At 42.1% G+C, this 16,179-nt stretch overlaps 1 protein-coding gene and 1 long non-coding RNA gene across 2 annotated transcripts; both read left to right on the forward strand.

The window, feature by feature from the left end:
- Positions 1–224: 224 nt before the first annotated feature.
- Positions 225–2,992, forward strand: LOC110522737. Its single transcript, XM_036968578.1, has 7 exons — positions 225–234; positions 409–573; positions 903–953; positions 1,059–1,130; positions 2,068–2,232; positions 2,355–2,624; positions 2,982–2,992. The coding sequence occupies exons 1-7, from the start codon at positions 225–227 to the stop codon at positions 2,990–2,992; spliced, it is 744 nt and encodes a 247-aa protein (XP_036824473.1).
- Positions 2,993–9,028: 6,036 nt separating this feature from the next.
- On the forward strand, positions 9,029–9,347 carry LOC110520942. Its single transcript, XR_002473056.2, has 2 exons — positions 9,029–9,111; positions 9,208–9,347. It is a non-coding gene; the product is annotated as an uncharacterized LOC110520942 (long non-coding RNA).
- The last annotated feature ends 6,832 nt before the right edge of the window (positions 9,348–16,179 follow it).

Below are 16,179 nucleotides of genomic sequence, written 5' to 3' on the forward strand. Positions count from 1 at the left end.
GTTTATTTGTAGTCAACTTCATGCCGAAGTTATCGTCAGTCACAGAGAGACAGATAAACGTCTTGTTTCTATGTTTAGGGGAGATCTTCTGCGTAGAAGGTAATGCCGAAGGGCAAAAAAAGCATTTAACAAAGCACTTAGCTGAACTACGAGTGGTCTGAGGCAGCATTTTCAACTGCAACTTGACTAATTATGGTTTTGGGAAACAGCTCTGACATTTAACAATGCTCCTATGTAGGTTCTAATGATTAACATATCCTTATGATGCTTTTGGGAAACTGCGACCTGGATTATAACATATTGATACAATGTTGAATGCTGAGATAGTTTATTAGCATGTTCAAGGCGCTTCTCTTATTTCTGTTTTTCTGTGTGTATTAATGTCCATTCTCTCTCTTTTCTTGTCAGATTTGTATGTGTTTGCTGCAGCTGTAGGAAAGACTCAGGACTCAGCAAAGGTCAAAGGTGAAATGGACCTGGATAATGACTGGTCAGAGAGTGACAGTGAGATTGAGGAAATTACAGCTGATTTTGAGATTGATGAGGAAACAGACCAACCAGCAAAGTGCGGAGGTAAGAAGGCAGTCAGTGGAATTACAATGAGGAGTGCTGATCTTGTTTGACAGCATGTGAAAATCATCACTAATATTTTGTAATTGTAGGAAACTCCCATGAAATCATTAACACTTACCTTTTCACCCACATTTTCACACACCATTTTATTCAAATGTCAGATTACTCCATCTCTATTGCTGAGGAGGTTAAGATTCAGGACCCTGACAAGAATCAACCAGCAAAGCTCAAAGGTAAAAAGGGGATAGACAGAGAATAAAGTGTGATATGTGAGGGTAGTTTCAACACTTTCACTTACACTGTCTGTATACCACCTCCCTCTCCTCCAGATTCCTCCATCTTCTTGGCTGGTGCTGAGGTCAAACAGACCCAGTGCAAAGGTCATCTTAGTTTACAGTTCTTTTGTACATTGAAAGTGTTATACAACTGCACCCCCCTCCCCCACTGTTGGTATTAATATCCTTCATTTTCCTATTTCTTGTTAGATGTCTCCTTGGTTGCTGCAGCTGAGTCAAAGACTCTGAACCCTCAGCAGGAGCAGCCAGCAAAGTGTAAAGGTAAAGACCAAAGCCCGGTTTCCCGATAGCGATGGAACTGAAGCTTACTAGTGTTTAAGTGATGCAGCTTTCTTATAACGGCCGAAGATGTCACATGCGTTTCAACAAAACACCACGCAGAGAGAACGTTCACTAAGTGCATTGTTGGAGAAGGTGTCGATATTGATTGAAAGAAAGGCAGGGCTGCTCTTTGATCAGATTTCTCCATTCAAATCTTACTTTAACATTAGAATTATTCCACAATACTGATGACGGATCAGCTCCTAGAGAGCTATTACCACCTCATGGCTGCAAAATATTGAGGCAGCTTATTCTGATGCTTACCCTATAATAATGCACTAAATCACAGATTCATTTGGCACATGTAGTTAAACATCATGAAATATATATTGAGGCAAAAATTACAGACTGTAAAGTCTACAAATAGAAGTCAATTGACTGAAGATTAAATATATTTTAATATGATTGAAATACAGGCCTGTGTAGCCTACTGAACTTCGCTTGTTGAATTGCCAAGAAATTGACAAGTGTTTATTTGTAGTCAACTTCATGCCGAAGTTACCATCAGTCACAGAGAGACAGATAAACGTCTTGTTTCTATATTTAGGGGAGATCTTCTGCATAGAAGGTGATGCGGAAGGGCAAAAAAAGCATTTAACAAAGCACTTAGCTGAACTACGAGTGGTCTGAGGCAGCATTTTCAACTGCAACTTTACTAATTATGGTTTTGGGAAACAGCTCTGACATTTAACAATGCTCCTATGAAGGTTCTAATGATTAACATATCCTTATGATGCTTTTGGGAAACTGGGACCTGGATTATAACATATTGATACAATGTTGAATGCTGAGATAGCTTATTAGCATGTTCAAGGCGCTTCTCTTATTTCTGTTTTTCTGTGTGTATTAATGTCTATTCTCTCTCTTTTCTTGTCAGATTTGTCTGTGTTTGCTGCAGCCGGAGGAAAGACTCAGGACTCAGCAAAGGTCAAAGGTGAAAAGGACCTGGATAATGACTGGTCAGAGAGTGACAGTGAGATTGAGGAAATTACAGCTGATTTTGAGATTGATGAGGAAGCAGACCAACCAGCAACGTGCGGAGGTAAGAAGGCAGTCAGTGGAATTACAATTATGTGTGCTGAGCTAGTTTGAAAGCATGTTCAAGGTGTTATGTCTGTCCAGTAATGTACTTTCTCTCTCTTCTCTTGTCTGTGTTTGCTGCAGCTGGAGGACAGACTCAGAACACTCAGACAGACCAGGCAGCAAAGGTCAAAGGTGAACAGGACCTGGACATTGACTGGTCAGAGAGTGACTATGACAGTGAGGGAACAATGGATAGTGACAATGAGTTCATAGGTAAAGACGAATGGACAAAGTGGAGCGTGGACATTGAGGAAAAGAAAGCGTGTACTCAAGTCCAACATGATGCAAATACAGCTGAGAGAGACATCATAAACCAAGAGAAGAAAAAGGACCAGCCAGCAAAATGCAAAGGTGAGAGAGAGAGAGAGAGAGAGAGAGAGAGAGAGAGAGAGAGAGAGAGAGAGAGAGAGAGAGAGAGAGAGAGACAGAGAGAGAGAGAGACAGAGAGAGAGAGAGAGAGAGAGAGAGAGAGAGAGAGCATTATGAATTGTTGTGTCACATAAGACCCACTACCCACTGGGCACAAACTGGTTGAATCACCCTTCTTTCCACAAAAAAAGTATCTATTTTCTAACATTGAATCAATATGGAAAACTACTTGGATTTGCAAAACATCATCAATGTAAAGGAATTTCAGGATGTTTTTTTCCACACAACTTTTCATCTAAATCCAATTATATGGTTTACATTTTGTTTATTTCACATTAGTTGTCAACTGAATCAAACGTAAATTAAAACTAGACGTTAAACTGACGTCTGTGTCCAGTGGATAATATATATTTTGATTTTCTTGTCATCTTAGTTTACAGTTATTTTGTACACTGAAACCATTAAGTCTATGGTAGTCACACATTCATATTTGGATTGCAGCCTACTACATGAATATATTGATATGTTGGACCATTGATATTCAAACTGTCCTACAACTTGTCTAGTAAACTACATTGAGTTTAGTTCATTTGAAAGCATGTTCAGTATGAAATCATCGTCAACACTGTACATCTTTTAGTGTTTAAGGTATTATTATCAAACACACTCCTTTAGATATTAACACCAGTAATTTGACTTTATCTTGTCAGCTGTCTCCATGGTTACTGCAACTGAGTCAAAGACTCTGAAACCTCAGGAGGACCAGCCAGCAGTGTGCAAAGGTGAAAAAGTCTAGAATTACCATAATGATGCAATGATGAGTGCTTAGCTAGCTTGAAAGCTGTGTCTCTTTGTTGTATCTGTTATATATCTGTTATATCTGTCTATATCTGTTCCTCTTTTCTCTTGTCTGTGTTTGCCGCAGCTGGAGGAAAGACTCAGACAGACCAGGCAACAAAGGTCAAAGGTGAACAGGACCTGGACATCGACACAGACTGGTCAGAGAGTGACTATGATAGTGATGATGAATTCATAACTGAAGAAGTATGGCAAAAGTGGAAAGAGGACAATGAGAAGAAAAGACAAAACAAAGATTACACAGTTACACCATTACCGAATACAGATAGGATTGATGGAGAGGTCTCAAGAGAAAAGATTGGAAAGATAAACCAAGAGCAGAGGGCTGTAGCAGAGGGAAAGACTCAGAACCCTCAGACATATCAGCCAGTAAAGGTCAAAGGTGAAAATTACCTGACAAGTGGGGGAATGAACCAAGAGAAGACAGAGATAGAGGTCCTTCAGAGGTCTCGTCAGGAACAGCCAGCTAAGTGTAAAGGTCAGGAGGGTTGGAGGACCATGCTATAACCAGTAGAGCTGTCTTTTTACATTTAACATTTACATTTTAGTCATAGATCAGATGATCTTATTCAGAGCGACTATACTGTCCCCCCGTGGAAATCGAAAACACAACCCTGGTGTTGCAAGCACCATGAAATACCAACTGAGACACACTAGGCTCTAAATAACAGAGATTATGTTTATTTCCAATCCCCTCTGTCTGTCTGTCTGTCTGTCTGTCTGTCTGTCTGTCTGTCTGTCTGTCTGTCTCTCTGTCTCTCTGTCTCTCTGTCTCTCTGTCTCTCTTTCTCTCTTTCTCTTTGTCTCTCTGTCTCTCTGTCTCTCTTTCTCAGGCATGGCCAAGGTCCCCCCGGTTCAGCAGGCCAAAGTGAGTAATAAAAGTGAGATTGTCCAAAAGAAAGATGGGAATGACAAAGTGACAAGAAAGACAGATGCAGAGCTCATTATGGAAAAATATGAGAGGATGGTGGAAGAGGGGAGACGGGGGCCTGGTCAGAAGGATAGGAGAGATAAAGACATGGCCAAAGAGTCTAAAGAAGAGCATCGCAGGCTGAGGAATGAGAAGGCCCTTCAGGATCACCTGGACAGTGTAGAGAATCAGGAAGGGACAAGCAAACAGACCAGACAACCACAGTGTATAGGTAGGACCAGGCAAAGTGACAGGGGACTCAAACAGAAAACATTTCATTCTCTGTGGTTTAATAGCGAAGAGCACCATTGCTCTCTCCCAAAAGTTATGTTGGTGCGTAAAACCCGTAAATTAAAATAAGTAAAAATAAATACATTTGAACTGCATCAGGGATGGCGTACACAGATGTTTCGGCTTTGCAGCCTCCTTCAGGGTGGTTTAGCATCACATTGTACTCAGACGACGCCATCTTAATCCTCATGGGGAGGCTAATAAAACTATTACATTTAAGTAACATCATTGTATCTCACTAAGGTAGTGAGTTATGTGTGACTGCAGTTTATTAACACAGTACTCCTCTAGTGCATTGAAACAGCTTATAGGCCTTAACTATACTTTTATTATGTGTGTTGTTGTCCTATCAAATCTCCATTCATGTATATTCCTTTCTGTCCTTAGATTACTCTATTTTCACTGCATCAGGGCTAAAGAGCAAGGACCCGTATGATCAACAGCCAGTAAAATGCAAAGGTAAAACAGACAGACAGACAGACAGACTGACTGACTGACTATAGGCTCTGGTACTCAATTGGAATAGAACTGTTTGATGTTTACTCAAGTCTATTTTAGGAAACATGGCTGATGTTTGTTTTGGATCATTTTCTTTCTTTCTATATATCTCTCACTCTGTCTCTATCTCTTTCTTTCTCTCTCTTAAACGCGTACGCACGCACACACACGTGTTCACTGTTTTCCTCTATCTATCTCTGTCTGTCTGTCTCTCTGTCTCTCTGTCTGTCTGTCTGTCTGTCTGTCTGTCTGTCTGTCTGTCTGTCTCTCTGTCTCTCTGTCTCTCTGTCTCTCTGTCTCTCTGTCTCTCTGTCTGTCTGTCTGTCTGTCTGTCTGTCTGTCTGTCTGTCTGTCTGTCTCTCTGTCTCTCTGTCTCTCTGTCTCTCTGTCTCTCTGTCTCTCTCTCTCTCAGGCATGGCCAAGGTCCCCCCGCTTCAGCAGGCCAAAGTGAGTAATAAAAGTGAGATTGTCCAAAAGAAAGATGGGAATGACAAAGTGACAGAGCCAAAGACAGATGCAGAGCTCATTATGGAAAAATATGAGAGGATGGTGGAAGAGGGGAGACGGGGGCCTGGTCAGAAGGATAGGAGAGATAAAGACATGGACAAAGAGTCTAAAGAAGAGCAGCGCAGGCTGAGGAATGAGAAGGCCCTTCAGGATCACCTGGACAGTGTAGAGAATCAGAAAGGGACAAGCAAACACACCAGACAACCACAGTGTATAGGTAGGACCAGGCAAAGTTTTTTATTTATTTATTTTTGTTTTTTTTGTTTCACCTTTATTTAACCAGGTAGGCTAGTTGAGAACAAGTTCTCATTTGCAACTGTGACCTGGCCAAGATAAGGCGGAGCTTTACCCAGCATGGACTTGTAGATGACCTGGAGCCAGTGGGTCTGGCGACGAATATGTAGCGAGGGCCAGCCGACTAGAGCATACAGGTCGCAGTGGTGCTTTAGTGACAAAACGGATGGCGCTGTGATAAACTGCATCCAGTTTGCTGAGTAGAGTGTTGGAAGCAATTTTGTAGATGACATCGCCGAAGTCGAGGATCGGTAGGATAGTCAGTTTTACTAGGGTAAGTTTGGCGGCGTGAGTGAAGTGCGGAATAGAAAGCCGACTAGATTTTATTTTTGATTGGAGATGTTTGATATGAGTCTGGAAGGAGAGTTTACAGTCTAGCCAGACACCTAGGTACTTATAGATGTCCACATATTCAAGGTCGGAACCATCCAGGGTGGTGATGCTAGTCAGGCATGCGGGTGCAGGCAGCGAACGGTTGAAAAGCATGCATTTGGTTTTACTAGCGTTTAAGAGCAGTTGGAGGCCACGGAAGGAGTGTTGTATTTTTTCATTTTTTACTAGGCAAGTCAGTTAAGAACACATTCTTATGGGTTAACTGCCTGTTCAGGGGCAGAAAGACAGATTTTTACCTTGTCAGCTCAGGGATTTGAACTTGCAACCTTTCGGTTACTAGTCCAACGCTCTAACCACTAGGCTACCCTGCCGCCGAAGCTCGTTTGGTGGTTAGATAGCACAGTGTCCAAGGACGGGCCGGAAGTATATAGAATGGTGTTGTCTGCGTAGAGGTGGATCAGGGAATCGCCCGCAGCAAGAGCAACATCATTGATATATACAGAGAAAAGAGTCGGCCCGAGAATTGAACCCTGTGGCACCACCATAGAGACTGCCAGAGGACTGGACAGCATGCCCTCCAATTTGACACACTTAACTCTGTCTGCAAAGTAGTTGGTGAACCAGGCAAGGCAGTCATCAGAAAAACCGAGGCTACTGAGTCTACCGATAAGAATATGGTGATTGACAGAGTCGAAAGCCTTGGCAAGGTCGATGAAGACGGCTGCACAGTACTGTCTTTGAACTGCATCATGGGTGGCGTACACAGATGTTTCGGCTTTGCAGCCTCCTTCAGGGTGGTTTAGCATCACATTGTACTCAAACGACGCCATCTTAATCCTCATGGGGAGGCTAATAAAACTATTACATTTAAGTAACAGCAGTGTATCTCACTAAGGTACTGAGTTATGTGTGACTGCAGTTTATTAACACAGTACTCCTCTAGTGCATTGAAACAGCTTATAGGCCTTAACTATACTTTTATTGCTGTGTGTTGTTGTCCTATCAAATCTCCATTCATGTATATTCCTTTCTGTCCTTAGATTACTCTATTTTCACTGCATCAGGGCTAAAGAGCAAGGACCGGTATGATCAACAGCCAGTAAAATGCAAAGGTAAAACATGAAGGGGGATAGAGAGGGACAGACTTTTCACCAAGTATTTGATGGCACAGTGAGGCGTCAGTAAAAAGGATGAGAGATATAGAGACAGACAGACAGACAGACAGACAGACAGACAGACAGACAGACAGACAGACAGACAGACAGACAGACAGACAGACAGACAGACAGACAGACAGACAGACAGACAGACAGAGAGCACACAAGCACACTATAGGCTCTGGTACTCAATTGGAATAGAACTGTTTGATGTTTACTCAAGTCTATTTTAGGAAACATGGCTGATGTTTGTTTTGGATCATTTTCTTTCTTTCTATATATCTCTCACTCTGTCTCTATCTCTTTCTTTCTCTCTCTTAAACGCGTACGCACGCCCACTCACGCACACGCGTTCACTCTGTTTTCCTCTATCTATCAATTCAATTCAATTCAAGGGCTTTATTGGCATGGGAAACATGTGTTAACATTGCCAACGCAAGTGATGTAGATAATATATAAAGTTAATATATAAAGTGAAATAACCAATAAAAATTAACAGTAAACATTACACATACAGAAGTTTCAAAACAATAAAGACATTACAAATGTCATATTATATACATACATTGTTTTAACAATGTCTATCTCTATCTCTATCTCTCTCTCTCTCTCTCTCTCTCGCTCTCCCTCTCTCTCTCTCTCTCTCTCTCTCTCTCTCTCTCTCTCTCTCTCTCTCTCTCTCTCTCTCTCTGTCTCTCTCTCTGTCTCTCTCAGATTACTCCATCTTCCCTGTGGGCCAACAGGGTGTTGCACAGCCCCCTCCAGCCCAGCAGAATAAGACACCCTCCCCCTGCAAAGGTAATAGCAAGAGCAGTTTGATTCATCGGCACATCATTAAGAATGAATAAGAGCAGCCATTTTTAATAATCTTCAACAACCCCAGAGTCTCTTCCCCCTTATCCCCTGTCTCTCTCTCAACTCAATTCAAATGTATTTATTGGCATGGGAAACATAAGCAAGTGAAATAGATAATAAACACAAGTGAAATAAACAAATTAACAGTAAACATTACGTTCACAAAAGTTTCAAAGGAATAGAGACATTTAAAATGCCATATTATGGCTATGTACAGTGTTATAAGTACAAAAGGGAAAATAAATAAACATAAATATGAGTTGTATTTACAATGGTGTTTGTTTTTCACTGGTTGCCCTTTTCTTGTGGCAACAGGTCACATATATTGCTGCTTTGATGGAACGCTGTGGTATTTCACCAAAATAGATATGGGAGTTCATCAAAATTTGATTTGTTTTCGAATTCTTTGTGGGTCTGTGTAATATGATGGAAATATGTGTCTCTAATATGGTCATACATTTGTCAGGAGGTTAGGAAGTGCAGCTCAGTTTCCACCTCATTTTGTGGGCAATATCACATAGCTTGTCTTCTCTTGAGAGCCAGGTCTGCCTACGGCGGTCTTTCTCAATAGCAAGGCTATGCTCACCTAGCTCACCTACTCTGTCTCTGTCTCTGTCTCTGTCTCTGTCTCTGTCTCTGTCTCTCTCTCTCTCTCTCTCTCTCTCTCTCTCTCTCTCAGATGTCTCTATATTTGCAGCTGGGAAAAATCGTTTGGCTAAAGTCTTGAAACCCCTTGTGCGCAAAAAAATGAAGTCAGAATGCATAGGTAAGAGAGGAGAATGTTACAACTGATAAGTGAAGTTTGTTTGACACAGTATTACATGATTCTAACAGTGATACTTTTTGTTGGATCTTTTTTCAGTTCCTGACGTTTTCCTTGCTAAGAAGTGACCTCTGCAATTTGAAAAATATTTTCTGAAATTCATTTTCATTCTTTCCCTTGTTTTCTATATACATTTTTAAATTCTTCAAGCATTATAAAATAATAAAATCATTTTATCATCAATGGTTTGTGTGTGCACATTGTTTTTAAGGGTCATGTCAAGACCAATTCTGTGTTCTGTGTTTTGCTAGAGAGAAACAGTATGGATACTAGCCCAGATTCCTAACCTCTAGGGTTTGCAAAGTCTTTCAAAAAAACATTCACCAGCCTTAGATTCTCCAATATTTTTTTTGTCACATTAGACTTGAAAGATATGCTACAGGATTGAGCGTGCCAGAGAAAATGGTCTCTAATGTACCCACAGTTTTGTACTCAAAGCATTCTTTCTCTCTTTAGGATTGTCACAGATGGTTGTGGCCATAGAGCTCGCCAGTTTGTAGTCGTAAAAACTGTAAATGAAACCTTGTGGTACAGATAGGGGTCTACCTGTGCCTGAGCACCTTAAATATCAACAGTACTGACCCAGCAGCATACCATTTGATTAACACTTGATAACACTTGATTTACATCATCATCGATTCTCGGTCTGGTTGGACTACACGCAGCAGAGAGAGGCAGAAAGACATAGAGAGGAGTGGTTGCATCTCCGACCCTCCGACCCATGTCCACCTTCTTCAGTCGGGAGTTGCACGTGTGTGTCAGGGCAGCAGCAACACAGGTAGTCTACACTCTATCAAACCATCATATACTAACATATATCATAGTGAGAGAACCACATCAGACTCATCCTTTCATCTCATAGTGAGAGAACCACACCAGACTCATCCTTTCATATCATAGTGAGAGAACCACACCAGACTCATCCTTTCATCTCATAGTGAGAGAACCACACCAGACTCATCCTTTCATCTCATAGTGAGAGAACCACATCAGACTCATCCTTTCATCTCATAGTGAGAGAACCACATCAGACTCATCCTTTCATCTCATAGTGAGAGAACCACACCAGACTCATCCTTTCATCTCATAGTGAGAGAACCACACCAGACTCATCCTTTCATCTCATAGTGAGAGAACCACACCAGACTCATCCTTTCATCTCATAGTGAGAGAACCACACCAGACTCATCCTTTCATCTCATAGTGAGAGAACCACACCAGACTCATCCTTTCATCTCACAGTGAGAGAACCATACCAGACTCATCCTTTATTCTAGCCTTCATTACAGGTCAGACAGTGTGGAAATTCAAGATGTGGCTTCACCTCCTAAAAGACACTTATAGTCCCTACCTCCCATCCTCTCTCTCTCTCTCTCTCTCTCTCTCTCTGTCTCTCTCTCTCTCTCTCTCTCTCTCTCTCTGTCTCTCTCTCTCTCTCTCTCTCTCTCTCTCTCTCTCTCTCTCTCTCTCTCTCTCTCTCTCTCTCTCTCAGGCATGGCCAAGGTCCCCCCGGTTCAGCAGGCCAAAGTGAGTAATAAAAGTGAGATTGTCCAAAAGAAACATGGTAATGACAAAGTGACAGAGCCAAAGACAGATGCAGAGCTCATTATGGAAAAATATGAGAGGATGGTGGAAGAGGGGAGATGGGGGCCTGGTCAGAAGGATAGGAGAGATGAAGACATGGCCAAAGAGTCTAAAGAAGAGCAGCGCGGGCTGAGGAATGAGAAGGCCCTTCAGGATCACCTGGACAGTGTAGAGAATCAGGAAGGAACAAGCAAACAGACCAAACAACCACAGTGTATAGGTAGGACCAGGCAAAGTGACAGGGGACTTGAACAGAAAACATTTCATTCTCTGTGGTTTAATAGCGAAGAGCACCATTGCTCTCTCCCAAAAGTTAGGTTGGTGCGTAAAACCTGTAAATTCAAATAAGTAAAAATCAGACACAGAGAGACAGACAGACAGACAGACAGACAGACAGACAGACAGACAGACAGACAGACAGACAGACAGACAGACAGACAGAGACTGACAGACAGACAGACAGACAGACAGAGAGAGATAAAGCCCCTTGAATTGAATTGAGAGACAGAGAGAGCGAGTGAGACAGAGAGAAATAGAGAGGCAGACTGACTGACAGATAGAGAGACAGAGACAGAGAGAGAGAAACAGAGACATACCACACAAGTGCACTATAGGCTCTGATAGTCAATTGAAATATACCTTTTTGATGTTTACTCAAGTCTATTTTATGACTTTCTGTCTGTCTGTCTGTCTGTCTGTCTGTCTGTCTGTCGGTCTCTCTCTCTCGCCCCACTCTCTATCTCTAGCCCCCCTCTCTCTCTTTCTCTTTATCTATCTCCATCTTTATCTATCTCTCTATCTATCTATCTATCTCTCACCCCCCCTCTCTCTCTTACTCGCCCTCTCTCTGTCTCTGTGCATGCCAATACATCAGCTTAATAGAGATACAAGTAAAATGCCTATATGTCAGCATGAATACATTTTCAAACACATATTCTCAGCTGCATAATGGTGTGGGATAGTGCCGTCTAGTTCAGGATGTGATCAATTATCCAGTCATTGCACAGTCTATTAAAGTAGGTGTATATAGAAATCAGCAACAGGGATGCCTGCCTGACAGCCATTATGAGTATGTACCATATGTTATAGAGAAATAGGTTCTGGGGATCCTTGCCAATTGGATAAGGAGACAAAGCAAAGAGATGAGGAAAATATACTAGGAAAGAAAGTCAGCTCTCATTGCTGGGAAACATCACGAGATATGCACCCTGATGTCAAACGTACCCATAGATGGCAGTTCTCTCTCCATACAAACTGTGAGGGTTGCATGAAAGCTCAGCTGAACAGGCTCAGATATGCCCCCAGTTGCCAGATTGACAGTTGCCAGATTGACGGTTGGCAGATTGACGGTTGCCAGATTGAGATTTACCTCTAATGCCCTGGCTCATCTATCCAGACTAAGGGGGATTTCTCCTGCGCTTCCTCTTCAGAAGTGTGCATCACTTCATTGTCATTTCATGAGGGAGTTGGGGAAAACTTATGATCTTCTGCATTTGTTGCTTAAAACAGAGTATGTTACAAAAGGTGTGTTTGATGCCATTTTGTGTTCATCTGTAGATGTCTTGTTGGCACAGATACAATTTAATAGGTCATTTAGTTATTGTGTAAATGTCTGGCTAGCACAGATACAACTAAATAGGTCACTTAGTTATTGTGTAAATGTCTGGCTAGCACAGATACAACTAAATAGGTAATTTAGTTAACATCACTATATCAGGAGGATGTTGCATATTCGTGAGCACACAGTACAGTCAGCAAATTTAAACCTTCATACATGTTGACATCAACCAAAGGTAGGTATGATATTTACACATAATTTGTCAGCCTGCAGATGATGTGTCTGGCTTGCCTGGCTACCCAGACTCCTTGCTCCGGCCACACACTACGCCACACCCATGGATGTTAGTTTGTTCTCTGCAATGAGTCTGGATCTGAGTACCTCACCGACCTTCCACTGAATGCAAATATTTGGGGCCATCTGATTGGTCCAGAGCCAAAACACAACGTTGGTAAAGCGTCGGTTGGAAAATTCAACATTGGCTTTGATACTCTGGTTAGAGACGATCCAATTGCTGTTGACTTTGTTCTGTACAACGCCCCTCATGCCCCTCGTCACTACAAACGACTTCAATGACGGCAGTCTCAGACTAAAGTATGTAGCGAATGACAGAGCAGCGGAAGAGTCGGTCAGGCTAGTGTCTGGCATGATCACTAGTGTGTTAAAAAAATGTGCTTACTAGAACAGCCGGAACGTATTCAGCTGGAAAATGCCTTTTTCAGGTAGGCAATCTCAGTTTGGCATGCCTGAAACTGGGAGATATTACATGTGAGATTGGGAGATATGTGTTGAGTCACATGCTTACTTTTATTTCTACCATTTCAGTTTTAAAAGAGGAGAGCAGCCTTCATGGCTCACCGGTTGCCATGGTGATTCTCCCGCATGCAGGGTCGAAACTCTCTCTCTTGCTCTCTCTCGCTCTGCATCACTCCACTGTTTTCACTCTTTATCTCTCCTCACAACTCTCTCTCTCTCCCTCTCTCTCTCTCTCTCAGGCTTCTTCTGCCTCTTCTTTACACTATGTCCCCTCCCTTTTTCTCTCTGTTTTTCACTTGCTTTCTTCACACCTTTCTCTGTTTTTCTCTCTCACTCACTTCCTTTCTCTCCTGCCTCACTCTCAGTGTTACAGCTGGGGGAGCTGCTGTTCCATACTACGGCTCTGTTCCCTAACGAATGTAGACACACACCCATGCACACACACACACACACACACACACACACACACACACACACACACACACACACACACACACACACACACACACACACACACACACACACACACACACACACACACACACACACACACACACAGAAGCGTGCACAGTATGCTAACATATATCTGGTGATTTTGGATAATACTCAGAATCCAGGCAGAGATAGAAAAGATTAATTCACTGATAGCATGTGCTAAAAATTATACATAAAATATGCATAAACAATGGCTGTGAAAAAATGTATATATATACATTTTTTGTATGCTAATTTTATTGACACTAGTCACCCGGTTTGGGCAAATGAATAGCAAAAGACCGCATAACAGAGCTTCTGACTTGGTACGATACGGTCATCTTCCTCTGTGTACTGTAGCTCACCAGAGGTCATTCACACTGCACTATGGTATTGACTATGACACTGCTGTGATAGAAATGGCTACCATTTTCCTGATAATACCTGTAATTGAGGAAAATTATACCTGTCTGGCCAAACCCTTTAGACGACAAGGCATAGTTTGTGCTGTTGTGCCCTCATTCCTTGCAGGCCTACCTTGAATGACTCTGGAAACGTAAAACCAGGAATAGAGAACATTGGTGATAGTAATATCCTCCCAACATACCCTAAAGTGGCTCTTTCCTTATCTTGTTTGCAGGTTGATGTTATTGTCACGACTCTTGTCCTGGAGACAGAACTGAGAGATTTCCCCTTTGATAGGCAAGCTGCAAATAAAAACTGCCTATAATTGTAAAATGTAATTTAAGGTAAGGTTTTGGCAGTGTGGTTAAGGTTAGGTTAGGTTTAAATTCAGCTAGTGACCACTCCGCAGAGCTGCCTCCAGAACAAGATTCATGCTGAAAAACGCTAACCTGCGTCTACATCTATCTAGAAAGAATAGACCGGTGAAAGCATACTCATGGGTCCCTCTATGACATTCTCACATCAATTATTTTCAGTTTGAGACACTAGGAGAGTCAAGCTGGGTGCCATTTTAGAGTATTGGGATGCAACCACTGAGTGGCAGTGATGGATTTGACTTTTCTCTATGAAAAGCATTTAGGATCACTGGGGATAAGTAAGATAATGTATGTATAGGATGTGCTAGTCTACTAATGTCTACACACTGCATTCTTTCAAAGGTAGCTCTGCAGACCGTCCAGTCATGTCTCCTAACAGAACACGAGAATATGAAGGATGTAAACACAGGTGTGGATTTAACAGAGCAGAGAAATGGGTTATAAACAAGTAAAGATAGTTAAACATACAGAAGCTACAGTATATCTTTCTCTCAAGTACACACATAAACAAATACACACATTTTTACGAGGTCGCACATACATTCTGACAGGTGCAGCCTCAGTAGGTGTGTGTGTGTATGTGGTGTGTGTGTGTGTGTGTGTGTGTGTGTGTGTGTGTGTGTGTGTGTGTGTGCGCGCGTGCGCGTGTGTGTGTGTGATTGATGTGCTGAAGCCCCAGAGAGCTGCGTGGTTGCTCTGAGTGGTTGACGGATGTCTCTTCCACTGAGTGACAGAGAAAGTGCCTGAGCTTCTCGACTCAAGTTTCTCCCTCCAGCTAATATACAATACATGTTTGAGACTACTTTGGCTTGGTTGTGATACGTTATGTATTACTATTGACATTTAAAGTTATTTGAACGTGGAAATTGCATGTAGAATGACACATAAACATGGTACAATTTTGGAAAGCAGGAGTTTGGGCTGTAATTTGAACAGTCTCTTCAAACTGTCTTTTTCAACTGACATGCTACTTTCCTCAATCAGACCCTTTTTTTGCAGTGCCTGGTCACTGATCCTCTTATTTCCAAAGATATTGTGAAATACCTGATGCAATAGACAACGTGTCCTTACACTCCCAAACCATCTGGACTATATTTAATCGTTGAGCAGGTAATACAGGGAAGTATCTTTTTACAAGATGCTCCATTAGTTTATGAGCCGTGCTGTGTGCCACATCGCCCTTCAGTTGACCTGTCGTCTGCATCACACCTTTCCCCAACATTGACAAGAAGTATCAAATAAATGCTCAATTTGACTTTTATAAGACCTAATAAGAAGAATTTATTAGTTTTTTCCAACCATCTCTGAATCTCTGATTATTATATACTTCTTTACAATAAGTGTCATACATGTTTGCAAACAAATAATGTGTTAGATGATGAATACTGTGCAATAGTGGAGAGGGAGAGGTCAATGCTAAATAGTGATCTATCGCCAGACATCAGAGAACTGCCAAGCTTATATTTGTTCACATGAGCTATCAGTTCAGCACGCCAACTTTAGCAGAGGGCTGGTGGTCAATGTACTACAGTCGTTGAGTGATTGAATAGAGGCATGATTTAAGCTCATCAACCCCCTGCTCTTTCACTGCACTGCTGGACGCTGCTTTCTGGGACACATGCTCACACATGCAAACGTAGAAGCACACACACACACACACACACACACACACACACACACACACACACACACACACACACACACACACACACACACACACACACACACACACACACACACACACACACACACACACACACACACACACACACACACACACACACACACACACACACACACACACACACACACACACACACACACAAACACCACATGACCTTTGATGACAACAACCTG

This window comes from Oncorhynchus mykiss, chromosome 30 (genome assembly GCF_013265735.2).
Source record: "Oncorhynchus mykiss isolate Arlee chromosome 30, USDA_OmykA_1.1, whole genome shotgun sequence".
NCBI lineage: Eukaryota > Metazoa > Chordata > Actinopteri > Salmoniformes > Salmonidae > Oncorhynchus > Oncorhynchus mykiss.